General features: G+C 42.5%; 4 protein-coding genes and 1 long non-coding RNA gene across 5 annotated transcripts in view; 2 read left to right on the plus strand and 3 right to left on the minus strand.

The window, feature by feature from the left end:
* The first annotated feature begins 419 nt into the window (after positions 1 to 419).
* Positions 420 to 3,652, plus strand: wfikkn1 (WAP, follistatin/kazal, immunoglobulin, kunitz and netrin domain containing 1). Its single transcript, XM_042102651.1, has 2 exons — positions 420 to 707; positions 1,666 to 3,652. Exons 1-2 carry the CDS (start codon positions 420 to 422, stop codon positions 3,202 to 3,204), a joined length of 1,827 nt encoding a protein of 608 aa, XP_041958585.1. The 3' UTR covers positions 3,205 to 3,652.
* Positions 3,653 to 4,111: 459 nt separating this feature from the next.
* On the minus strand, positions 4,112 to 7,580 carry mettl26 (methyltransferase like 26). The gene is made up of 6 exons (XM_042102777.1): positions 7,214 to 7,580; positions 6,310 to 6,472; positions 6,046 to 6,105; positions 5,160 to 5,227; positions 4,647 to 4,725; positions 4,112 to 4,255 (listed from the first exon to the last, which is right to left on the minus strand). The coding sequence occupies exons 1-6, from the start codon at positions 7,510 to 7,512 to the stop codon at positions 4,199 to 4,201; spliced, it is 726 nt and encodes a 241-aa protein (XP_041958711.1). The 5' UTR covers positions 7,513 to 7,580; the 3' UTR covers positions 4,112 to 4,198.
* Positions 7,581 to 8,373: 793 nt separating this feature from the next.
* LOC121718027 (group XIIB secretory phospholipase A2-like protein) lies at positions 8,374 to 12,363 on the minus strand. Its single transcript, XM_042102778.1, has 4 exons — positions 11,916 to 12,363; positions 10,589 to 10,677; positions 9,708 to 9,873; positions 8,374 to 8,829 (listed from the first exon to the last, which is right to left on the minus strand). Exons 1-4 carry the CDS (start codon positions 12,184 to 12,186, stop codon positions 8,711 to 8,713), a joined length of 645 nt encoding a protein of 214 aa, XP_041958712.1. The 5' UTR covers positions 12,187 to 12,363; the 3' UTR covers positions 8,374 to 8,710.
* Positions 12,364 to 15,866: 3,503 nt separating this feature from the next.
* On the minus strand, positions 15,867 to 16,880 carry LOC121718031. Its single transcript, XR_006033839.1, has 3 exons — positions 16,728 to 16,880; positions 16,238 to 16,376; positions 15,867 to 15,917 (listed from the first exon to the last, which is right to left on the minus strand). It is a non-coding gene; the product is annotated as an uncharacterized LOC121718031 (long non-coding RNA).
* Positions 16,881 to 20,910: 4,030 nt separating this feature from the next.
* The window catches only part of LOC121718002 (ATP-binding cassette sub-family C member 10-like), a 31,504-nt gene continuing 28,030 nt past the window's right edge, over positions 20,911 to 24,384 (plus strand). Inside the window, exons 1-3 of the mRNA XM_042102733.1 lie at positions 20,911 to 21,676; positions 21,841 to 23,248; positions 23,689 to 23,916. Coding sequence (XP_041958667.1) covers positions 21,489 to 21,676; positions 21,841 to 23,248; positions 23,689 to 23,916 — 1,824 coding nt within the window. The 5' untranslated portion in view covers positions 20,911 to 21,488. The remainder of the gene's footprint in view (positions 21,677 to 21,840; positions 23,249 to 23,688; positions 23,917 to 24,384) is intronic.

Raw genomic sequence — 24,384 nt, forward strand, 5'->3', positions numbered from 1 at the left:
GAGACAGGAGACAAGTTGATACATGGCATTTCTCACCGGAGTGTTGAGGTGTGCAATACGGTTTTTAGGACAGCTCGTCTGTGGGGCACTGCTCCTTTTGATGTCTTTACAATGTTTGTCCAGTTGCTTGGCGCATGGTGCCCCATCATAATAGCTTTCAGTCTCTCCACACACACAGAGGGGGTGGTGGTCAAGGGGTTTGTCTTTTCACTAGACACTTGGACTTTGTCTCTGTTGTTTCACAGGGACATTTTCGTCATCAATTCATTTTTGACTGATTGTCTGACGCCTCAACAGAAATTGGAGGCTTTTCTGTTGGAGCAATATTCTTCTATTGTGTGAACAGTGTTACTGCTGATATATATTTTTGCCCAACAGCATGCACAGTGGACTTTCACTGGGGAGCGACATTTGGAGTTATGGAAGTAACTGGTGACTGGTCACAGAAACTTTTCAAACACATTGCGTCCGTTTCTGTTAATTCAAACAGTTACGCGCGTTGCGCAAATCCGAGAGGAAGAAGGCCGTGTATTTTCACTCTCTCTCTTTGTCTCCTCTTCCTCCTCGACACGTTTCCTCAGAATTCATTGTGTGCAAGATTGCCTGGACCCAAGTCTGAACATCCAGGTGTTTGTCCCAACAAGTTGAATGCCAACTTGTGGGTTGATGCACAAAGCACCTGCGAACGCGAATGTGAAGTCGACCAGGTAGGCAATTGTTGTGACTTTATACATTAGATTGCAGTTGCGACGAATATAACTTGTCATTGTCCAAAGTAGGCTACGTGTCCATTCAGTTTACTAATGAAATGTTACATCATAATTGTAATATTAATATTTCTAGAATACTTTGTAATTTTATATAATTTGTTCAGATAGCATATCACTGTTATCGTACACCAACAGAACATAAATGTATGCCTTTGGATAGCGGTTTCCAGTGGTGTAGATACAATTAAGACATGAGACGCCTTCATTGAACAACAGCATTTTTTCAATTTCGGTGAGCTGTTATGCATAACTGTGGACTTGCAATATCATGTACAGTTCATAACAGATCTTAAAAGAAATCTTCCTCAAGAGTCTGAGAAAACGTTGGCTTTGGCTAAGTATTCTGCAACATCCATTATTCTTCATTAAAATCAAATGCTGAAAATTATGTCAAATTAAATAATTGAATATGTGCATGTAAAACATCTAATAAACTCTACATGAGGTTACCAGACTACAGTTATCAGAGACTATCACTCATGTATCATTTTTTATTTTGTATTTTAATGCAAAAGGCATATGTACATTTATTATCACCAAATACTATGGGGACATCTGACTGCATCAGTCTAATTTGTACTATTCTAAAGAAACTCAAGAGGTTTTTGACAGAAAACTGAGGGTTGAATTATTGATTAGACTTAGACAGTATCCCTGGATATCCCAGTGTGAAGGCCTACAGAAGCATGAAACTCAAAACTGAAAGCCAAAGCTTTATCTGAAAATGCTAAATGATTGAGTGACAATCGATTTCTAGAAATGGTTAAATTCCTACTTTCAAATCTCCAGAGGGATTTGCCATCTTACACCAGCCAAGAACCTCTCGGACATAGTCTCTAACCCAATTCCGTGTCTCACTCATGAACCTTTTCCTGGCCATTTCGTGTTCCTACAGGACTGTGCCGACTTTGAGAAGTGCTGCACAAACGTGTGTGGCCTGTACAGCTGCGTCGCCGCCCGCTTCGCAGACGGCTCCCCCGCCACGCCCGATGGCCAGCCCGGCGAGGTGTCGCAGAGCGGTGGGCAGGGCCCGGTCGCCACATGCCAAGGCTTCATCTGCAGCCAGCAGGGCTCCACCTGCGACATCTGGGAGGGCCAGCCCATCTGCAAGTGCCAGGACCGCTGTGAGAAGGAGCCCAGCTTCACGTGCGCGTCCGACGGCCTCACCTACTTCAACCGCTGCTACATGGACGCCGAGGCGTGCATCCGCGGCGTCAGCCTGACCGTGGTCACCTGCCGCTACCACCTGCCGGGGCCGCAGACCAGCCCGCTGCCCCAGGACACGACAGCGTTCCCGACCCCGACGGCGTACCTGGAGGACCAGCTGCCGCCGACGCTCTACAGCAACCCTAGCCACCAGTCGGTGTACGTGGGGGGGACGGTCAGCTTCCACTGCGACGTGATCGGCATGCCCCGGCCGGACGTCACCTGGGAGAAGCAGTCCGAGCGACGCGAGCGGATCGTCATGAGACCTGACCAGATGTACGGCAACGTGGTCATCACCAACATCGGCCAGCTGGTGGTCTACAACGCCCAAGTGTGGGACACGGGCATCTACACCTGCATCGCCCGCAACACCGTGGGCGTCCTGCGCGCCGACTACCCGCTGTCGGTCATCCGGCGGTCCGAGGACGACTTCCTGGACGACCCGGAGCTGAACATGCCCATGGGGAACCCGTTCTCGCCGGCCGACTGCCTGGCCGAGCTGGACCGGCGGGAGTGCGGCGAGCGCAATGTGGAGTGGTATTACGACGCCAAGCAGGCCACGTGCCTGACCTTCGCCCACGGGGGCTGCGAGGGCACCCGCAACCGCTTCGAGACCTACGAGGAGTGCCGCGCATCGTGCCAGCGCGAGGGCATGGGCATCTGTCTGCTGCCCGCCGTCCAGGGCCCCTGCAAGTCCTGGGAGGCGCGCTGGGCGTACAACGCCATGATGAAGCAGTGCCAGGCGTTTGCGTACGGAGGCTGCCAGGGCAACGGCAACAGCTTCCGCACCAAGGGCGAGTGCGAGGCCAACTGCCCGCAGATAAAGAGCCGGCCCTGCAAAACGTGCCGGGTCAAGAGCAAGATGGTCCCGAGTTTCTGCCGCAGCGATTTCGCCATCGTGGGGAAACTGACCGAGCTGATCGAGGACCTGGACTCGGGAATCGCCCGCTTCAGCCTGGAGAAGGTGCTCCGGGACGAAAAGATGGGGCTGGCGTTCTTCAACACCCGACACCTGGAGGTGACGCTGACCAAGATGGACTGGTCGTGCCCGTGTCCGAACATCACGATGGATGACGGCACTCTGCTGGTCATGGGGGAAGTCCAGGACGGCATGGCGGTGATCCAGCCGGACAGTTACATCCGTCCCATCTCCGAGAGGCGGCTCAAAAAGATCCACGAGGTTCTCGAGAAGAAGACTTGTGAAATGCTCAGAAGATTCCAGGATTAGGACTTTCCAGAACTAGGACTTTCTCTGCATATTCACTTTAATTTAGCAGACATCTAATGAAGATACAAACAACTGCTTCTTGCGATGCCATGAAAGCCCTAACTTTGATGATAATTTCTCATATGCACAATATTATATAACAGTGCATTATTTCACTTCTATCCAGGGATCAAAAAAGGAGGCATGTGCAAGACTCAATAACACAAAGGAATGTACTACGAAAACAAAACTGACTAAAATCAATTGACCTTCAATATACACTTTTGGACATATTTAACTTGATTTAACTCTCTTGATTTAATCTTTATGGGTAGTTCCAGCTAGAATACCCAAGACAGATGGACTGTGTTTATTTTTCATTGACAGAGAGTCAGGAAGGCTCACAAAGCAAGGAAGTTTATATAACATCATGCAAAATGTCTGACATCCAAATAGTGGAACATTACAAAGTGAAAAATGAATTTGTAGTAAACTAGGCAACTGAAATGTGTACAGTAAATATATCCATGCTAGTTAAGTGGTATTAATACGTACATGCATATCATCCTTGGAAAACTTAATGAATATTTCAGCCTTGCCCTCAAACTCCTCAACTATGTAATAAGCCTCACAATATTTACCGGTACTCTCATGGAGTCAAACTGTTTTGCACTTAGCTTATTTGATCTCTTTTTCAAGAGACAACAGTCCTGAGTGTATGTCAAACTAAAGGTAAACAATAACCAAGTTATTAAAAGTTCATTCTCATTTCTAGTAGTTTTCATAATGATTAGTAGTAAAATATTACACAAACGTATGCATCTTAATAAAAAACATTATACAAAACGATGTGCTTTAGACAAAACTCATACATAATGGTAAGTTTTCTGTGTTGTTCAAGAGTGAAAAGAATGAGTGAGTGAATGAATAAAATATTGAGCGGATTTTTATTCAGTTTGGCAGACTTATTTACAAAGTGTCTTGTGAATTTAAAACTGTTGTCAAAAATACTGAACTATACTCGGCTTTCCTTACGAAACAGGAGGCACTTGTTATTTGCAGGCATATCCACCTAAAGAGAACAACAGAAACAGTCATACAGGTTGATACTATTTATATCAAATCATATACTGTATTTATCATTTAAAACAGTGAAAGTTGACTTTTTTGGGGGGGGGGGGGGGGGTTACCTTAAAATAACTTCCAACTTTTGCCAGTACACCAGCTTATAATAGGGATAATACTATATGTACTGTAATTGCAGATGTGCATCGGGGGAATGCTGATTAATGTAATTTTGTTGTACCATTTTCAACAGGACCCTTTTTTGTCAATTTTCAACACACTGCGTACCCCCTTAGTGTAATTTTCCAAGGTGCAAGGTTCTATGAAAGTCTATCGGTTGTTGAATATTTACGACAAGGGATAAATACTAGTTCTCATTTTGTGATACTTTAACTCACCATCTTCTGAAGAAACAGCCCGTTTTCTTCTGCCAAGGAGTTGAGAAAAGACACGTCTCTCAGTCCCCACTCTGGATTCCTGTAACCCCAATAACAGCATCTCAGTTCAGTCAAGAATTAAAATCCTCACTCAGAGCTCAGAGTCCCCAGCCCTGCTCCTGTGGCTACCCCTGTACTGCACGCTTTCCCTGTTTTCCCTGCTTGGCACACCTTACTGATGTGGGCAGTGGAACTCCTGATTAGCTGCACACACACCTCATTTAGCTAGCAAAGAAGGTTTTTAAATCACACAATGCACACGAGCAGGCAGAAGATACAGGAGGCAGGGCGGCCGGACTGCCTCTGTTTATTAGTGTGAATTAAACCATATATGGCATATTATCAGTTAGCTTGTGTTAACCCAACTGAAACAGTTATATATATATATATATATATATATATATATATATATATATATATATATATATATATATATATTTAAAGTATGCCATGTTATGTTTAACTAGATCTTACCTCTGTCTCAAGCTGAAATCAAAGTCAACATTGCTTTGCGGTGTGATGACTCCATTCACCGAGTAGGGCTAAAGGATCAATGGTCACAATTATACAAACATTAACACTTAAAAGTGATTTTAAGGAGTTACGGGAAAAAAATCTTATGAAGAAACTTCTTTTAGCCCTTGTAAGGTGTTTTCAATGTTTGCTTAAAGAAAAAATATGCTATTTATTATTTCTCCTAACTCAAACTCATTGGCCTTGGCTAATTTTCTGTGAAGAACACATACAAAAACGTATTTTCAGTGGCTGCACATAGTACACCCCCCCTACACATAACTATTACCTTAACCTTACCAGGTACTTTAACTGTGTCCTCCTCCTAACTGGGCCTGCCATGTATGTGGGTGTCTGTGTGTGTGTCTGTGTGTGTCTGTGCGTCACTGTGTGTGTCTGTGCGTCTGTATGTGCATGTGTTTGAGTGTAGGTGTCTGTGTGCGGAAATGTTGTCTTTCTGCACCTGCTTCCCACACAAAGTTACAATTTTTTTACATTTTAATCACTTTAACCTGTTCTGATGAAGTTCTAAAAAATAAGCACCAATAATAATCAAAATCTTGTTTCTATTTTTTCACCTTTTTTATAATGGAATTTCCTACATATGCAACATATCTGAACATATGCAACACTGCTTATGTAAAAGTCCAAACACCATCATATCTGAACATATGCAACACTGCTTATGTAAAAGTCCAAACACCATCATATCTGAACATATGCAACACTGCTTATGTAAAAGTCCAAACACCATCATATCTGAAAATGTAAAAAAATGCAGCATATCGGGTAGGTTATGACTAGCAAACAGCTATGGCTGAAATGACAAAATGATTCAATTACATACCCCATACGTGAATAGCAGTCCTTGCGGTTTCAAGATTATTCCTGCCCCTTTAAACAAGCCCTGGATACAACCACACAAACACAAAGAAGAGTCATTGCACAGAAAAAATGTATATGTGGTTAACCATGAAAGGAAAATGGAAAGATAGTCCGCACACTAGAATTAGCTCCAAATTAATTACAAAAGTTTGATCACCGCATGTGACAACATGTTAACAGTATAAGGAACACAGTTGTAACACATTAGGACTGGTGAGCTCCTTACTTTTGTACAGGCCAGAGGCGATATGTGCATCATGTTGATGTTGACCACTATGTCCAAGGACTCGGGGTCGAAGCCTCCCCAGTTCTCCCATGACTGAGAGGCATCCAGCTGAATAGGAGACTTCACATTGTCAAGCTTCAGGTGGTTTCTGTAAGCCTGTATACTAAGGCGCACAAAGTACAGAAAGGCAACTTAATAATGTTGTGGTCAACGAAAGTGCAGAACTGAAAGCAGTTGAAATGTTCATATCTTTGGTTGGAAAAGCATGCACCTTACCCTGTTGGACAAAAAACATCAACAAAACCCAAAAATAATGACGTGACATACTTTTCCCTACAGTTTTCTTAAAATGTATTTATAACTTGATCAGGGATTAAAAATGTAAATTACAGCAACATGGCTGAAAATGGAACAAGTTGCATAAAATGCACAGGAGAATTGGGAAACTGTATTTTAATGCCAGCGACATTACATAATCCTACAATCCAAAGGATTTTACATTATTTGGTGTGCACACTGGCTAGCCTCTGTGCTTGAGTGTTGATGACACCCAACCAACAAAATATTACCTGAAAAAAGGTTACAGTCTGCACAAACCCTAGTATTTCACATGACCTGCAACAAGCCGAAGTCCATGTGCAGGAATCCTTAGCCAAACAACGTCAGAATGAACCTGCACTATAGCACTAACTTAATTAGGCTACATGAGGCATTTTCAGCATATCAAAAATTGGCTACTTTATGTGCAAATGTTTACAGATGCATTTGTGAGATATTCAGTACAACAGAGGTGATACATTGGTTTAGCATAGTGACTATGAACAAGTGCATGTCAAGAAACTAGAATAGACTGTGATCTGTAGCTGAGGCTATGATGATGTAGTAGGCCAAGAGCTTTGCTCACCTGGATACAGACTGCGCATCAATGTCGGAGGGCTGCCATGTAACATTCCTAAAAGCTTGAGCGAAATGCACAACATGTTGACCTGAACCTGACGAGATCTCCAACGCTTTGAGCGGACGACTGGTCTCGACGCAGTCCCTGAGGACCGATACAATGGGTTCTTTATTTCTCTCTGCTGCTGACGCACAAAGCATTTTGGTGCTACAAATGCGAGCCTCTAACCAAGCTATAAATCGGGAGAATATCAAGGAACCCAGGACCATATGATGTTGATTTGCCCCGCAGCAGCATGCATGCATAGGCTACACAAGAACACGAACAACGCTTCTGCTTCTGTAAGAATCACTCTAGCTTCCGCATCTGGGTTGCGTAACACAGACGCAGACCAATCAGATGATGATGACGAAATGGCTGTAGTCAAACAAAATTATCCAAATGACTTATCAGACAGAATAGACAGGGGTAAAATAAAGCCACTCAAATGATCTAGAAACCCAGGCAAATAAAAATACGGCAAAGTAAAGAATCTCATGGAACCTCAGTTACAGGACTTGGCACAGTGCATCACTACACTTTGAATGAAAAAAAAAAAAAAATATTGTGTAGGCCACATTGTGAGTTATTAAAATTATTACTTATCCGGTTATTAAAATTGTTCAACTTAAAATACTTTGTAATACTTTGCGTATGTGCTAGGCTTTACACTTTAGGCTTTGCAATCAGCTCTAACCTTTGAGCTATTGACCTTTTGCATTCAGTCTTCTGAATACTCTGGAAGCCTAGTGAGGTGCTTCACTCCACTAATACGATATTCAGATCTGGAATTCAGTAAATCAGGACTATATCAATGGGCATTTCAGCTGTGTCTCTAACATTCACCTTGTGAATTCAAACAGTGATACACATACATTTCCCAATATGCCATTAGGCTGCAGTGGGCCCATAACCAACCAACAAGTACTAAAACTAAAAACATACCCTGATAGAGGCCCCTAACTAACTGTTAAGAGACCTTTTGGTAACAGGATAGATGTGCTCTCCATGCAGAGGTAAAAAAAAAAGCTCTTTTGAAAATCATGTCAAGTCTCTTTTGACTGTCTAAAATTACTTTTTAATTTAATTTATTTCAGACAAGAATGAAACCATAGATAACAACTATACACATTTCACATTTATGAGATGTTCCAAGAATAATACATAATATCAATATGAGCATAGTGCAATTCGACATATTTTTCCATCCTGATGTAGTTCAGATGATGTATCTTCTTCAACCAATTTAAAATAAATCTCAGAATGAAAGTTGGTCAGAGAGTAGAAGACTCTTGAAGACACCATTGTGTCCACTATTAACTATTAGTACTATAATCGAGTCACTTAAAAAGTCACTTTAAACATGTTTGCCAAAATCAATAAACATGGACACAGAAGAGACAGGATGGAAATGGGACGTCATGTCTGTCCTTGTGTTGGTGGTGCTGGTGGTGAGTTGGACTCTCAGAGCTCGTCCCTCTCCTCTCCCTCGCACAGGCATGCCTCCCGCTGGCCGTTCATGTAGGGCCTGCAGCCCAGCGTCCACACCGTGTTGAACAGCGTGTCTGCTACTGTCTCACATGCTGGAGAGAGAGAGAGAGAGAGAGAGAGAGAGAGAAGAGAGAAAGAGAGAGAGAGAGAGAGAGAGAGAGAGAGAGAGGGAGAGAAGAGAGAGAGAGAGAGAGAGGGAGAGGGAGAGGGAGAGAGAGAGAGCAAGAGAGAGAGAGAAGAGAGAGAGGGAGAGAGAGAGAAGAGAGAGAGAGAAAGAGGGGGAGAGAGAGAGAGAGAAGAGAGAGAGGGAGAGGGAGAGGGAGAGAGGAGTGGCAGAGTGATGGTGGGGAATTAGAAACTCTATGAAGTACTTGATGTTTATGTGCTTTTTGAATAACCAACGTTATGAACCAAGTTGTGAAAGTGCTTCTTTTGACCATTTGAATTCAACATTTGTTATTCGAATGTGTGATAAAAAATAAGTGTTTGACTTAATTTGCATTTTCAGATAGTTAGGTGGGAAGATGCGATGACTCATCGCACTGCTACTGAATGCCTGTGATGTGCTCTGACATTTAAAGTAGCTCTGATCAGAAGCTCTGAAACAGATGAATCATCTGACAGGCAGGCTCAGGGGGTCACGTTGACCTGGTTACACTCCCCACAAACTCCCATCCAAAAATGAGTTTGTTCAACGTGCTATAAATGTATTAAAAGTACATAATAATACATGCATCCATATATGTACATTTTATATGCTTACAATCCACAGGGAAAATTAGTTTGTTCACTCTACAGTGCTATTAAAAGTACATAATAATACATGCATCCATGGATGTACATTTTATATGCTTACAATCCACAGGAAAACGTACACAAAGGTCAATGTTAAATGTCACTTAATAGTAGCCTACTGTACATGCACTTTCAGCTTTGTCACATTTTTTTGACAAAACAGCGACTTGCTCACCTTCAACCTTTGACATCAGTCCCAGACTTTTCTTGAGGTCGGTGCAGATGCTGTGAAGGCACCAGCGGAATTTGGAGTCGCAGCGGTACTTGTTAGAGCCACAGGTGGTGTAGCACAGGTCCAGCTGGTTACAGCACTTGGTTATAGCAGGAATCCCCAGGTCCACCTGCAGAAATTGATGAGAAAAGGATCTGCACATTAAAAAAATGCTGCTCTCTCAGTTGATAATAGTCTCTCTAGAACCGTTAGAACACCTTCAGTAAACACAACCCTCTGAGGATTCATTGAAAGTTAACTTTTTTCAGTTGCAAACAGGGATGTAGGCTAGTGGTAAAATAAGAAGTGGGTAAACTATGAATTCTGTGATCATGGTGAGGTGGACTGCGTCATGCGGTATCGGATTTTTAAAAAAGGCATTTAGAACATGCTTGATAATAGTGGAGGTTATCCAATGTTAATAAAAATATCAGTGGTATTAAATTATTCCTAGAGTGTTGATGAGTGTACTTATTGTGAATGTAGATACAGTGTACTTTTTGAATGTTAAAAGTTGCAATTGGTGAATAAACTCTTTTGACAGGTGGATAAACTCTAATAAGAGGTGGATAAAATCTATTTCTGAAATTTCAGAGGTGGATAAACTGCGTGTACTTGCGTTTAGCCTCCACTACATCTCTGGTTGCAAAGAACCACATAGTCTGTGGTAAAGACTCAAAGATTTCAGTTTGACACCCCCCCCCCCCCCTCCAAAAGATGTCACAACCCACTCTCTAAAGAAACCTTGATAACATGAAAGAATTGACACCTTACTGTACTGTAACTTACTGTAAGACACTTTGAATAAAAGCATCTATGTGAGATATGTGAATACGAGTACTCACCGCTTCGGGAAGAGGCAGTCCCAGGAAGTAAGCACTGCAGCCATCTGGTGGGGGGTGTTCGTAGTTAGGACGGGGCACTGGGGCCTTACCTGGGGGTCATCAATCACACAGGCATCACACACAAGCATCACACAGGCTTCAAACACAAGCATCACACAAGCATCACACAGGCATCACACACAAGCATCACACACAAGCATCACACAAGCATCACACACAGGCATCACACAGGAGGACTACAGTCCTTTGCAGTGCACACAGTCTAAGACAGTCCAGTCATACAGTTCTGTTACAATAAGCAGTCATACTTTCATTTGACCCTCAAACATCTGAGGCACAGGCTAGAACAACATGTTTTTACCAACACAGAGATTACAGTGAGGCTGACTAGATTGGATTTGGGTTTTGTCGAAAATGATGTTAGATTGCTGTGCTGGCTATGTTGGCTTTGTGTGAAAAGAGTTTACCATCAAAGGTACCCAGGTTGGGTGAAATAAATAATCCTATCAAGATAAGAACTTCGAATGGATTTGCACAAGTGGCACTTTGATTAGGCACAAGTGGCACTTTGATTATTACTTTTGATTCCATATGATCACAGTGACTGGTGTAAATCAAATAACAATATATAACTTAGTATATCTTCTGTCCACCTCTTTCAACATATTTCCAGTGTAACCTGCGTATCTTTCTCTTTCACTTCCACACAAGAGCACTTCATTTACTTAGTTTAAAAAGTCAACTGCTGTTCATTGGAAGAACTGCTGATGAAAGATCACATTCTGTCATTGATAATGTGTCCCAACTTTGCTTTCACAGATCTCACATCACCTATAGTATCTCTTCCAGGTCAAAGTTCAATTCCCCTCCCTGACTTAGTCATTGGTAATGATAACAGCTATTATCAGTAGTATTACATTACTTATGGAATTTTAACAAAAAATAGCAAATTGTTTGAGTTAAACATTGCTGAAGTAGGCCTGCAGTTCACAGTAAATGTGTATGGTTGTGATTTGGTCATGGCAAAATGTAACATGGCAATCTTCAATCAAATATTGCTGAAATGTCCAAATACGTGAGCATATCACTTGCTGCCTAAAATGTAATTACCTACATCCTCACAAATAACAGTAAAGCACCTGTTTCAGTAAACCACCAATGGCCTCATTATATGCCTATTTTCAGGGAAATGTGTCAACTACAGTAGTTGTAATTTTGAGAAACGATACCTCACCAAATAGACACCAAACAACATAATTTATAATCATGGAGATATAACCAAGGGAATGGACACATTGTCCTAAAGATTTTCTCAGCACTAACTCACCATAGCGGCACTTGTGCTGGCACACTCCGTCGCGTCCGCCCAGAAACTCCAGCATGGAGTCGAAATAGCCGTTGACCGCTTGGAAGCTCCCCCTGAGCGAGTCCAGGCCCCAGTCCTCGTCCTCCTCCTCTCCCCCTTCTGTAGCCACAGCTGCTGGCTGCGCCGGGGCGTCTGCGGCCCCCGGAACCTCCTCCTCCTGGGCCAGGGAGAGCCGCAGCGTCAGGCCCAGCAGGAGCAGCAGGAGCAGGGTGAAGGAGCTCTGACGTGCCATTACACACAAACTATAAAACAAGAACCGGGCAGAAAAGAAAAGAGAGGGGAACCTCGACTGACGGACTGACCGGTAAAGCTGAGGCGGGTTACAAATGTGAGAGAAACACAGACACGTGGAGTTACTCTCTCTTTCTCTCTGTCTCTCTCTCTCTCTCTCTTTCTGTCTGTCTCTCTCTCTCTCTCTCTTTCTCCTTCTGTCAGCACTGGAGTCTGAACTTTGAAACAGACAGCAGGACAGGCTCCACTCTGTGTGTCCGAAGTTCAGCTCCTATCTTGATTCTTTTTATCAGTCAGTCTCACTAGTTTTTTGATAGAAGTTTTAACATCGTTTTTAAATCCATTGTTTGTTTAGAGTGGTTTATAGGCTCGTTAGTGATAATGTTGTCATCACCTTTTCAATGATTTGTTTTGAAATATCTCACTTATTGTATGGCTCTTGTTAAAATACCTTTTGATCAGCTGTCACTGACTCTCTAGACAAAACAAACAAATAAATAAAACAACAAACTCAACAAAACATGCTTTTTATTGTTTTTAATCATTGACATTAAAATAATGTTTATGTTAATATAACACATTGTGTTTTTATTTCCTCTGGCTCTTTGTCCTTCTCACTTCATTGTATTATTTTCAAAATGTCAGAAACCCTAGATTTCAGCGATGTCTTTCAGGCACCGCTTGCTCTGAGATCTCTCTTCTCTCTTCTTTCTCTTCTCTCTTCTTTCTCTTCTCTCTTCTTTCTCTTCTCTCTTCTTTCTCTTCTCTCTTCTTTCTCTTCTCTCTTCTCTCTCTTTATTCTTCCTTTCCTCTCTGTCCATGTTGTTCCAGTGATGCAAGTCTGACTAGAGAGGGAAGGGAGGGAGCTCAGGCGACCCCAATCTCCTCATCACCTGTCTGTCAGCCTTGTCATGTTCTTCTTCTGTCATCTAAATACTCTTTAGGTACTTCTCCTTCTCCAGGATTCTTGACTCAGCTCTCAATCTCTCCTTCTCTCTCCACCTCTCCTTCTCTCTCAACCTCTCCTTCTCTTTCAACCTCTCCTTCTCTCTCCACCTCTCCTTCTCTCTACACTTCTCCTTCTCTCTCAGATACCGTACTTCCCCCTCTGTTCCATATCGATCTTCTTATTTTCTGCCTCCTCTTTTGTTTTCACGTACTTGTCCCCTTCCCCTTGGGGCCTAGCAGTCTGTGTGGTTTATATCCAAACCTCCTTCACTCCTTCCTCCATGCCGTGTCAGCTTTTCCCCATGTCTTTGTCTGCGCTCCTCCATATTGGTTCATCTTGGTGAACCTTTGATGCGTTTTCTTCGGTCTTTCTGCTGAGTCTCCTCATCTGTATTTCAAAAGCATATCCAGGTCATCATCAGCCCTCAGCTGCTTTTTCATCTGTTGCTCCACTTGCTTTCAGAGGCTTTCTCTTTCTTCGCAGATTCTCTCTCTCTCCTCTCTTCATCTCTCTCTCTCTCTCTTCATCTCTATTTCCGACATATCTCAGATCTGTCAGTGCGTGTTATATCTCTTCGCCTGGATGTGCTTTGCTCCCACACACTCTTTTTTCGTCGTCATAAGCATATGTTTTCAGATCTCCCTGATTCCTTGCGGCTTTCATCCCCTCCGCTGAATTGTTGCTCTCTCTTTCTGTCTGTCTGTATGATCCTCTGACTCTCTCCAGTCTTCTCTTCAGTCAGCCTCAAATCTTTCATGCATGCATCTCATCTTGTCCTCCTTCCTCCATTTTGTCCGTTCTCCATCTGTCTCCTTTTCTTCCTTTTCTTTACCCCTCTGCTCCCCCTCTTCACAAGCTCTCTTCATTCAGGCTCCATTTCATCATGAGTTACCTCCAACTTCTTCCCCTTTTTCATATACTCCTCTCTCATATTTCCTCTAGTCCTTCCCTTTGTTGCGTATATAGGGACTACTTTGCAAGTCTGGTTCAGGATCCTTATGAGTTCCCTCTCGTTCTACTCCTCTTTAGCCCCCCCCCCCCACCTCATCCTTTTTAAGCTACAGTGCAGAGATCCTTTTGAAGCTCCAGCACTCTCTTTCTTATTATATTACAGACCTGGAGAGAGGGAGAAGTTCTGACCCCATTCATTTCACTGCCCGATGCTAAGCAAGGGACCGGTTGAGGCTACCTACAGCAAAAAGTATACTCAGTCAGGCGCCCGGGAATCTATTTTGGAATAGGGGTGCTGAATAACAAAAATAATGGATGTCCGACGATTTCTCCCCTCCTGGACATGTTTCGGATTTTGACTGCTAAATACGTCATTTTAGTGCGGTGTGCGGGTGATAGAGAGAAGTTTTAGAAAAGTCCTGGGCAGCCACAAATTCCAATGTTCCGCGACAGCAAGCTACCTCGCCCACCCTAACCCCACAGAAGCGCACTTGACATCATTAGGCTATTTCAGTATAGCTAAGGAAAATTACTTTTCTGATCGTCAAAACCACACCAGATATGTTTGGCTTTAAATATAGGCTAATAATCAGGCTGCAATGATCTCGCAAATAATTTCTGAATAGCCTACCCAGCTAACAATTTATGGTTCCCAGAACGTTCTGGGAACCATAGTTTTTGGTTTCGGAAACATTAGTTTTTGGTTCCCAAACGTTCCCCGAAGGTTAGTTTTTGAGTAAGTTTTGGTTCCCATGGAAAGTTTGCTGAATGTTCCGGGAACGTTAGTTCTTGGTTATATAAAACGTTCCATGAACGTTCCCCTAACGCTATCTAAAGGTTGCAACCTTTAGAGAACCTTCCCCTAACGTTCCGTTGCAACCTTCATAAACCTTCCCCTAACGTTCCCTAACCGTTGCAACCTTTAGGGAACGTTCCCATAACGTTCCCTAAACGTTGCAGCATTTAGGGAACGTTCCCTTCCCTAAACGTTGCAACCTTTAGGGAACCTAAATCGCATAGAATATGTAGACCTATATCAACCGTAGATCGCTATCACATAGGCCTATATAGGCCTAGCTGAATTCCCATACAGAAAAATAATATATTCACATATATGCAGCTTGAACATATTCCACTATAAGCACATCTATGTTAAATAAATATATTTACATCTATGTTAAATACATATATTTACATGTATGTATCAATATATTTCAAAATATAAGTAAATATTCAATATTGGCCACTTTCTTATATTTTATGCATATAATTAAATATATTTAAATATATGACACTAAGAAGCATGATCACATGACCCTTGATGAAGATTCTGATCACATGATCTATATATTCCAGACATATATTTCTCTAATATAGTTCATATTCTACTATGGTTTAATATTTTCCGCATTAGTCAATAAATATTTCACTATTGTGTTCACTTAAAATCAACCATATCAGTATAAAGAGGAAGAAACACACAACACTTCTGTTATCTTTTATTCTATTTTATTGAAAATCTTTGTTTTTGTTATGGAACCTCAATTCTGCCACTTTGGTATTTATTGCCTGGCCCAGCAATCTGGAGTGAGTGTCTGGCCAAGGAACTGCTTCAGGGTGGCCTCGGAATAAGACAGAACATATACACAAAAAGAACATGCAAAATATTAGTGACACAAATACAGATGCTTAAGTGCAGAAACACTGTTGTATTATCACGATAATTGGAGATAAATACAAAGTGAGTTGGAGAGAAAGACATACAAATAAAATAAACTCACCAATTATTGTCTTAGTCCTCTCAGGGTCCAGGCATTCCCTCTAAGTGCCTCCTAAAAAATAGCACAATCAATTAGTACCTCAAATAGTTACAGTTTACTAACACAGGAAAGATCTGTGATGGTAAGGCAAAAATGTGAAGCAATCCACACAGACAGCCTAACACTTTTAAATGAGACAACACAACTAATATATCATATACACAGAAGAGAGAAGCACACAGATACACACTGAAAGGAAAAGTTAGTTTCATCCTCAAATTTTTACTAAACTTGTACAACCATTAAGCTGCTATTTCATTAAAGTTAAACATGTACATTTTAATGTAAAACTTCACATCTGTATGAAAACACTCCTTTATCGTCATACAAACCTTGTTGAATAAAAGCCTTCAGACTCACAACCTCCTCTTGGAGAGCCATTATCGCCACCTCTTCTTTAGGTGGTTGTCAGTTCTGGGTTATCTCCCACAGCTCACACTCATAGAGAGCTCTACCAGCCTTCTCTGAAACCTGCAAGTGAACAGAATATACAGCATGAATGAGAGTGGCGTTGGTAAAGGGTATACTCGCGTAATATGTAATGTCCTGGGATATTCCCACTCATGAAGTGTCTCCCATCTGAGACTGCTGTCTGAGACTGTAGGGAAGCTGTACCAACTATCATAGAAAGATATGGTTGGAAAGGTATATTTTCAGTTCACTTTGTGTCCCCAGTAGCTTGAAGCTAATTTCTTGTCATTCAAAAGATCAAAACTACTCAAACAAATGTGTAAATTCTCAGAAACAAAGGGTTATGTTCTACATTCGTAAATAGACCTTTAACAAAAAAGTTATTCCTAAGTAAACATTCATTTGTATTACCTTTGGTCTATGTGATGATGAAGCATCAACATCAACATTTGTCAGTGAAGCATACTACGGGTAGGGCTTGGGTTGTCTTGGTCTCAGGTCTTCTGGTCCATCCTCCGGTGTCCTTGATGTAGCTTTCGAGTGTTGCCTCCCTCTCTAAAATGTAAAAAAAAAAAAGGGTTTCAGTGTTCAAATATACTACATGACCATACATGGTCCTTTTCAATACAATTAAACTTTTACATTTCCATAATTTAACATGAGTGTGAATAGTTTTGCAAGAATGTCAGTGCACAAAGCATGACAAAGTAGTTTGATAGTGCACAAAAACAAAACACATTACTTGCAATACAATTTCCATGAAATTAAGCACAGTACTTGTGTCTTCAATTTCTACACATCCACTCTAATACTCTCCAGCACATACCACATTACATCCTATCTAAAAAAAAAAGCTAATGTTAGCTCTAAGTCACTCCAACCTTTTTGGGAATGAGGGCTACCTGAAGACCCAAAATCATATGGAGGGCTACTCATTTGAAACAAACAGACCCTCACCCCTTTTTTGCAAGGGTAGTCCTCCTAAATAATAGGCCTATGTGATTTTTACTTTTAAATTATCAATATTGTGTAGGCCTATAAGTCTTTATATAAGCACCTGTATTTTCATTTGATTCTTCCCTACTTTAATATCAATATGCAACACTACCAACATTTTTGTTTAGTTTGTTCATTCCAAAGTTTGCATGGGGAATCTAATCTTAATTTTGTAACAAAAAAACAATATTTTTGTGCAATTATTAATTTGGGTTACAACTTGTACCCAATTTATACCCAACCACGCTAGGGTTCTTACAGTAACTGACTCACGTTCACGTTGATCTCTATAACTGTTCATTTTTAGTAGCCTATATTCGAACCTATCCATAACCCTTTTTTGTTATTTGACTCATCATTTCACATACAAAAATATGAACTAGAAAATGTAATTTCGAGGAAATTACCAGTGCATGAAAATATAAATATACTGTATATTAACATAAAATGCAAAACAAACTTTTATTTGGAAACAGTTGGCAGGAGTCATAGTTGATAACAACTGACAGTTGAAATGTTAAATAGTTGAGTAGTTTAAATAGTTAAATTATTTAATAGTGAATTATTGTAGTGAGGACATTTATTTTGAAACAGTTGTGGGCAGAGGAAATAGGAACAGAATCTGTAGTCTTAATAGAGCCATATTGTATGCTTAAAGCCTGAGGCAGAGTATACATGTATAGTTTAAAAGTTGAATTTAGATAGTGTAATGGATGTTGATAGACAGAAAGTTGAATGGATGTTGATAGGCAGATTGTTTAATGGATGTTGGTGGATAGTTTAATGGGTGGATGAGTGAATGGTTTGAAGAGGATGAATGGATAGAAAGTTGGATGGAATGTGCCTTATATCCTTGTAGAATGGAGAGACACAGAGAGAGTTGGCCTAGTTAAGCAGAAGCAGTTGATACAGGTGCAATCAGTTTAACTGGCCCTTTGATGGGTCCTATTGAGCAGCTGGAAGTTGATACAGGTGCAAATCAAGTTAATTAGTCCATTGTGATGTCATAGTGCTAATACAAAGTCTATGGGGAAAAATAAGCTTGTTTTTTATTAATATCTCAAAAAGTATAACGTTTACAAAAGTGAAAAATACATTCCCCACATGTCCTTTTCAAGACCTACATTACAAAGTTTGAACAAAGTTTCTACGTTAAACGGTTAAAGCTGAATTAGATGCAGAATTTTGGTGGGAAGAATAAGAATAAGAAGAAGAAGAAGAAGAAGAAGAAGACTTCGGATAACAGAACAGTGCATTTTCATGCACTGTAATAATGTCAGACAGCGAATTAGTAAACATGTATATAATATTTTTTAAAAATCTATCTCCTGCCAGCAGGGGGTGCTGCAGCACCCTCAGCACCCCCCTTCCCGCGCCCTTGTACTCAGTGCAGTTCAGGTCAACATGTGGTGATGCTGTGATCCAAATTGGAATATCATGGAAAAGTTCATTGTTGCCCTCTAATTTATTTCAAAAAGTGAAACTTTTATGCAATCTAGATTCATTACACATTCAGTGAAACATTTCAAGCCTTTTTTCTTTTAATCTTATTATCTAATCTAATTTAAGACTATTCTAATCTTGATGATTACAGTTTACAGCTCATGGAAATCCAGAATCTTAAAATATTACAATAAAGAATTTATAATACAGAAATGACAATCTGAGATGAGCTCTAATCAAGTCAAAACACAGGCAATGGTTTCCAGAGCCTTAATCTCTCAGTCTGTGAAGGGCAATGGATTTTCCACGATTTCATTTTTTTAGATGCACCTGCTTTTGGGTCAATGATGTGACATTGCACATTATCAAGTGATGCAACCAGGTACAAATACCCAGACATAGTAGATTAAAGTGAACAAATGGTTGAAAAATGTGTTGTAGGCTACCTAATTATTCTATTAAACAATATACTTTTTAAATTTGTGAATAAGTATTTATTCACCTTTTAATAAAGTATTAAAATGTGAATACATGAAGTACACAATAAAGCATTCATTTAAGTTACTTTTAATACCAAGGTCAACTACAAAATAATAATGTTAAGCACTGTAGTAAGCACTGAAGTATGTTTTGTTTTTTGGACCTGACATTTTTTGGGTGGTGAAATTGCAAATGCAGTCTAAAAATGTATTAAAACACCTGTAAATGTTGCTTAACCTTCTAACACTGTTCTGGTCAAAAATGACCGATTTACACATTCCCTGTAGGGCCTACCATATGGCATTTTTCATCAGATTGCCTCAAGACCTTATGATATCCTTCACAAAAGGCACTTGAACACATGAAATTCATTGTGACTAATTTATTTGAATTTTGAGTGATTTATTCAACTTGGTCCCACTTTTTTTACAGTCAAAAATGACCGCCACAGGAAATGAATGCGAAAGAGTATAATTTTCATCAGGGAGATGAAAGACATCTCCATATATACACTCCTACAACTTTCCTGTGCTTGTGTGCCCATTCTACACTGAATCATACTTTCCACAAGAAAGCTTAGAGTAAATTATGGGAGCCCAGTGTTTTCTTGAACTAATGTACTTCTCCCCCAATGTGAACCACACCTGCCACACAAATCAATCTTGTGTAAATTATAGGAACCCATGTGAGCAAATATATTGCCTATACTTGTAAGTAAACTGGCAAATGTATTGTCTGCATTTGTTAGAAACAGAGTTATGTAATACTTATTTTTTAATTATGCTGGCATATGTCTGTTTCTTTCCACACTTGCAACTGCTTGTACACTTTATGTGTGCCTCCTAATTTATTATTTCATTCTACTTTCTTTTTACTTTTAACCCTGCCTGCCTCCCTTCTTTACCCTACAATGTTCAGTGCTTTGAGTACATGATAAAGCGCTCTACAAATAAAATGCTAATTGAAGTGTGCTCAAAGTAAGAACTGTATGAGGGACACTTAGGTCAGGTTGAACCCTGTATGAGGGCCCCCATGGAAAGACGATGCATTAGTGAGGCACCCTACCCTGGATATCCAGAGTTCTCGCGAGAGCACAATGGAATTGTCTCTGCGCAATGATGCAGGTTACTTTTACCCCAACATTCCAGGAAACCTGCTAAACTGATGAAAACAGCGCTGCAACGTTGGAGGACAGTACACATTGGTCGTAGTGTTATCCAATTGCGTGCAGTGTGATTTTTAAATGCATGCTTGTTGCCGCCCCTCGAGTTGGGCCATTACATTGTTCTTTGCCAGACCCTTAATCTTTCTAGATTACCAGGGTCTGAATTTTCCAGGCTAGAGGCACCCTGTGTCTGTGATGAACAGTGGATGGAAGGATGTACGAGGGGCACCTGTTTTTGTGAAGTGCATGAGTGTGCTTCATGAAGTTTTACAAAATACCAGCACTATGGTTGAGTATGTGCCCTGACTACCATACCAACATCCATTGAGGCAACAAATCTTTAAATATATATAAGTATATATACTTTTGATCCCGTGAGGGAAATTTGGTCTATATATCATAATATTATTATTGTTATAGTGAACCTAGTTCTGATATTCTGCCTTGAGTATTTTGCTCGACACCACTCCCAACCAGCAGGTCGCAGTAGTGAGCCTTTATGTGATAGCTCTGGCGGCTTTGCAGTGCAAAGTTTGCATAGAACGAGAGCATACTGCAGTTGAGTGGCAACATCTATGATAAGTATCGTGTATTCTCTTTAGTTACATATAAATTGACTAAATGACACGCACTATGTTCAGCGGGAACACAAAGAACACTCTGCTTCTTTCAAATTACGGATAGTGTTATTTCGTGACTTCAATTTGATTCAGTAATGACAGCTAAGCAAGGGAGCCAGGCAATCTGCCAGGTGTAAGCTGTAGCCTAAGCATCAAGTCAAGTTTAATGTCCGCAGTGTCATGATACCAAAAATGTTTAATACATCGATGAGCAGCTGGGAATGAGTATATTAAAGTTGTCATTAATTTGCCAGTTAAGAAGACACGACACGATTGAATGCAATAGAACTGGATATGTTTGCAACAAATTGTTCTACCTGACTATGATAGCCTATTCCCACATATCCTAACATGCAAACTCCTCCGATGACGCGAAATCTTTACAGACAATCTGGCAAAACGCACCTGCTGTCTTAAAGGTTTACAGTGGAAGACAAAATCTTAAATGTTAACACTGATAATTTAACAATGGAGGGGCACTCTGTTGTTCTTGGCCCCGCCGACATTATCTCGGAACTCTGTCACACCAACATCCACGACCCTTTACCTGTGTGGAGGAATGGAACCTTCAGTCCATGTTTCAATCAACTGGTTTTCGGCTCTGTGCCCTACGCTGCTGTGGCTGTCATTAGTGCTTGTTATCTAAGCACGCCAAGGTTAGCATACGAAGTAGCCTATAGTGGTGATAATGGCAGACGCTTTCATTTGACCAATTAAAACCTTGCATATTGCATTCATCTAGATACTTCTTATAACATCTAGACAGACACACATAATGTATGAGTGATTTAAAAGTTTATTTTCTTCTTGATTCTACCAGATGCACCTATCTCGAGGCCCACCGTTCCTATGGATGGGGCTTCAGGGCAGCCTCGGCCCTGTTACTCGGGCTTCTCTGCATCGGAGACGTGGTGGCAGTGGCCCTACTACAAGACCCCGATGTATACTTGGACGTCTTGGCTGATGGCTGTGCCGTCATTGCCTGGCTGGTTCACTTTGGAGCAGTGGTCGTCCTGCAGAGGTCTGCATACAGATGCACCAGAGGTCCCCCAGTGCTAGTGGTGTTGGTGGTTCTGCTTATCCCGAATCTGGTCATAACCTTGATGGCTTATGTCCAGAACAGCGATTACCTTGACCTTTCACAGGCCTGGCGGGTGGTGCGCCTGGCCCTGGCGGTGGCTCGAGCTGTGTTCCTCCTCCTGTACCTCTCAGCGTTTGCCGTCCCCTGCATTCGAGCTCTCCGGGACCCGTTGTCCATCAACGCCTCGGACCTGTCCCCGTTGCTCCCCCGTGAAATCGGCGTGGGCGAGTTGGTGGCTGAGGACGGCAGCGGCTGGCTGTCGCGCCTGCTCTACCTCTGGCTGAATCCTCTGCTGCGGCAGGGCGAGCGGGGCGAGCTGGAGCGGCCCGGCGACGTGTTCCAGCTGCCCCAGAGGCTGCGCACAGCCGCCGTCCACCGCCGATTCCGCCGCTGCTGGGAGGACTGCCAGAAGGAGGCGACGTCGGCGTCGGCGACGCGCCGCAGGCGTCGCACGGAGGCTCCGCATCCGTCCGGAGGGAGCAGCCTGCTGAACGGCTCCTGGACCGAACCTCAGGAGGACGCAGCCGCTCTCGTTGTGCGCGAGGAGGTCGAGGAGGACACGGAGGACGTCAGCCTCCTGAGAGTCCTGCACCGCGCCTTTGGGCTGCGCTACTTCTCGCTGGGCGTGCTGAAGCTGGCGGCCAGCATGCTGGCCTTCGCCGGACCCCTGCTGCTCAGCGGCCTCGTGGGCTTCATGGAGTCGGCGTCGGCGCCCGTGCGGCAGGGCGCGTGGTGCGCGGCCGGCCTCATCGCCAGCGCGCTGCTCTCCGCGCTGCTCCGCAACGTCTTCGTCTTCCAGGTCTCCAAGGTGTCGCTGGAGGCTCGCGCCGCCGTCATCTCGGCCATCTACGGCAAGACGCTGCGCGTGAGCGGCGCGGCTCTGGCCCGCTTCACGCTCGGCGAAGTGGTCAACTTCATGAGCACCGACACAGACCGGCTGGTCAACTTCTTCAACAGCTTCCACGAGGCGTGGAGCCTGCCCTTCCAGTTCGCCCTGGCCCTCTACCTGCTCTACCTGCAGGTGGGGGTGGCCTTCCTGGGAGGGCTGGCGGTGGCCATCCTGCTGGTGCCTCTCAATAAGGTCCTGGCCTCGCGCATCCTGGACAACAACAGGCACATGCTGGCTCATAAGGACAGCAGAGTGAAGGTGAATGGGAATGTGTGTCCAGTTACAGTAGTTTTATACGGGCATGTTTATAAAGCAGTCTTATCTTTGCTTGCTTTGCTTTTTAATTCTCTGTAATCAAGTTTCTTCACTTAACTGAGATCATCTCACCTCAGCACTCCCTCTCTCCGTCAGATATTTACCCATTTAGCACAGCAGTGAGTGATACTACTGTAGCCTAACAATTTATGTCTTGATATTGGGGTGGACATTTTGAGCATTTTTGAATATTGAGGGGGGGCATGTCCCCATCAAAGAATATTATGAATATTATCTCTTAAAGCTCATGACAGAAGTGCTCTAAGCTAATTTCCCAAAATGTTGGCATGTTCTTTCAAGGACAATTTGGCTTGGTAACTCTGAGCTTGGTGACTGAACTGTAGCTCTTGGCTCATGTGTGTATTTGGGTTCCTCTCTTAAAGCTCATGACAGAAGTGCTCTTTGGGATCCGGGTCCTCAAGTTCTACAACTGGGAACAGCACTTTGCCCAGAAGATCGGCGAGTGCCGCAAACGGGAACTCTCCCGCCTGAAGGCCCTCAAGTACCTGGATGCGGTGTGTGTGTACACCTGGGCCGCCTTGCCAGTGGTCATCTCCATCCTGACGTTTGTCACCTATGTGCTGCTGGGAAATCAACTAACTGCAGCTAAGGTCAGTACAGTAAAGGCCCTGCCCTGCTACGGAACTGATGCACCTATCTCGAGGCCCACCGTTCCTATGGATGGGGCTTCAGGGCTCTATTGCTGGGGCTTCAGGGCAGCTTCGGCCCTGTCGCTGGGCTTCTCTGCATCGGAGACGTGGTGGCAGTGGCCCTACTGCATCTTAAATTAAATGTGTTATGTGGAGTTGTTTTAGTTTGAAACATCCAGATATTGTTATTATATTAAACACTGCACTCTCTACTTTGCTGGGGATTGTCCTATATGTTGCAATATCCAAAAGTCACAAAAAGAAGGTTTGCACAAAGTGCTGTGTGGCTGTGTTCAAGAAAACTCAAAGCTAGCAGAATTCCATTCCACTGGAGCTCCTTTAAGCTGACGATACACAACGCAACTTCTTTAGCAATGTTGCTGGGCAACCACATAATTGGTGTTGTGTTCTGATTGGATGACCATGACC

Source organism: Alosa sapidissima, chromosome 9, assembly GCF_018492685.1.
Source record: "Alosa sapidissima isolate fAloSap1 chromosome 9, fAloSap1.pri, whole genome shotgun sequence".
Lineage (NCBI taxonomy): Eukaryota > Metazoa > Chordata > Actinopteri > Clupeiformes > Clupeidae > Alosa > Alosa sapidissima.

Coding starts and splice junctions, on each gene's coding strand:
- wfikkn1 (XM_042102651.1), top strand. CDS start 420: ATGGAAGTAACTGGTGACTGGTCACAGAAACTTTTCAAACACATTGCG. Junction 708..1,665: donor GCGAATGTGAAGTCGACCAG/GTAGGCAATTGT, acceptor GTGTTCCTACAG/GACTGTGCCGACTTTGAGAA.
- mettl26 (XM_042102777.1), bottom strand. CDS start 7,512: ATGCATGCATGCTGCTGCGGGGCAAATCAACATCATATGGTCCTGGGT. Junction 5,228..6,045: donor GACTGCTATTCACGTATGGG/GTATGTAATTGA, acceptor TTGATCCTTTAG/CCCTACTCGGTGAATGGAGT. Junction 4,256..4,646: donor GGCTGTTTCTTCAGAAGATG/GTGAGTTAAAGT, acceptor TGTTCTCTTTAG/GTGGATATGCCTGCAAATAA.
- LOC121718027 (XM_042102778.1), bottom strand. CDS start 12,186: ATGGCACGTCAGAGCTCCTTCACCCTGCTCCTGCTGCTCCTGCTGGGC. Junction 9,874..10,588: donor GACTGCCTCTTCCCGAAGCG/GTGAGTACTCGT, acceptor CAATTTCTGCAG/GTGGACCTGGGGATTCCTGC. Junction 8,830..9,707: donor ACTGATGTCAAAGGTTGAAG/GTGAGCAAGTCG, acceptor CTCTCTCTCCAG/CATGTGAGACAGTAGCAGAC.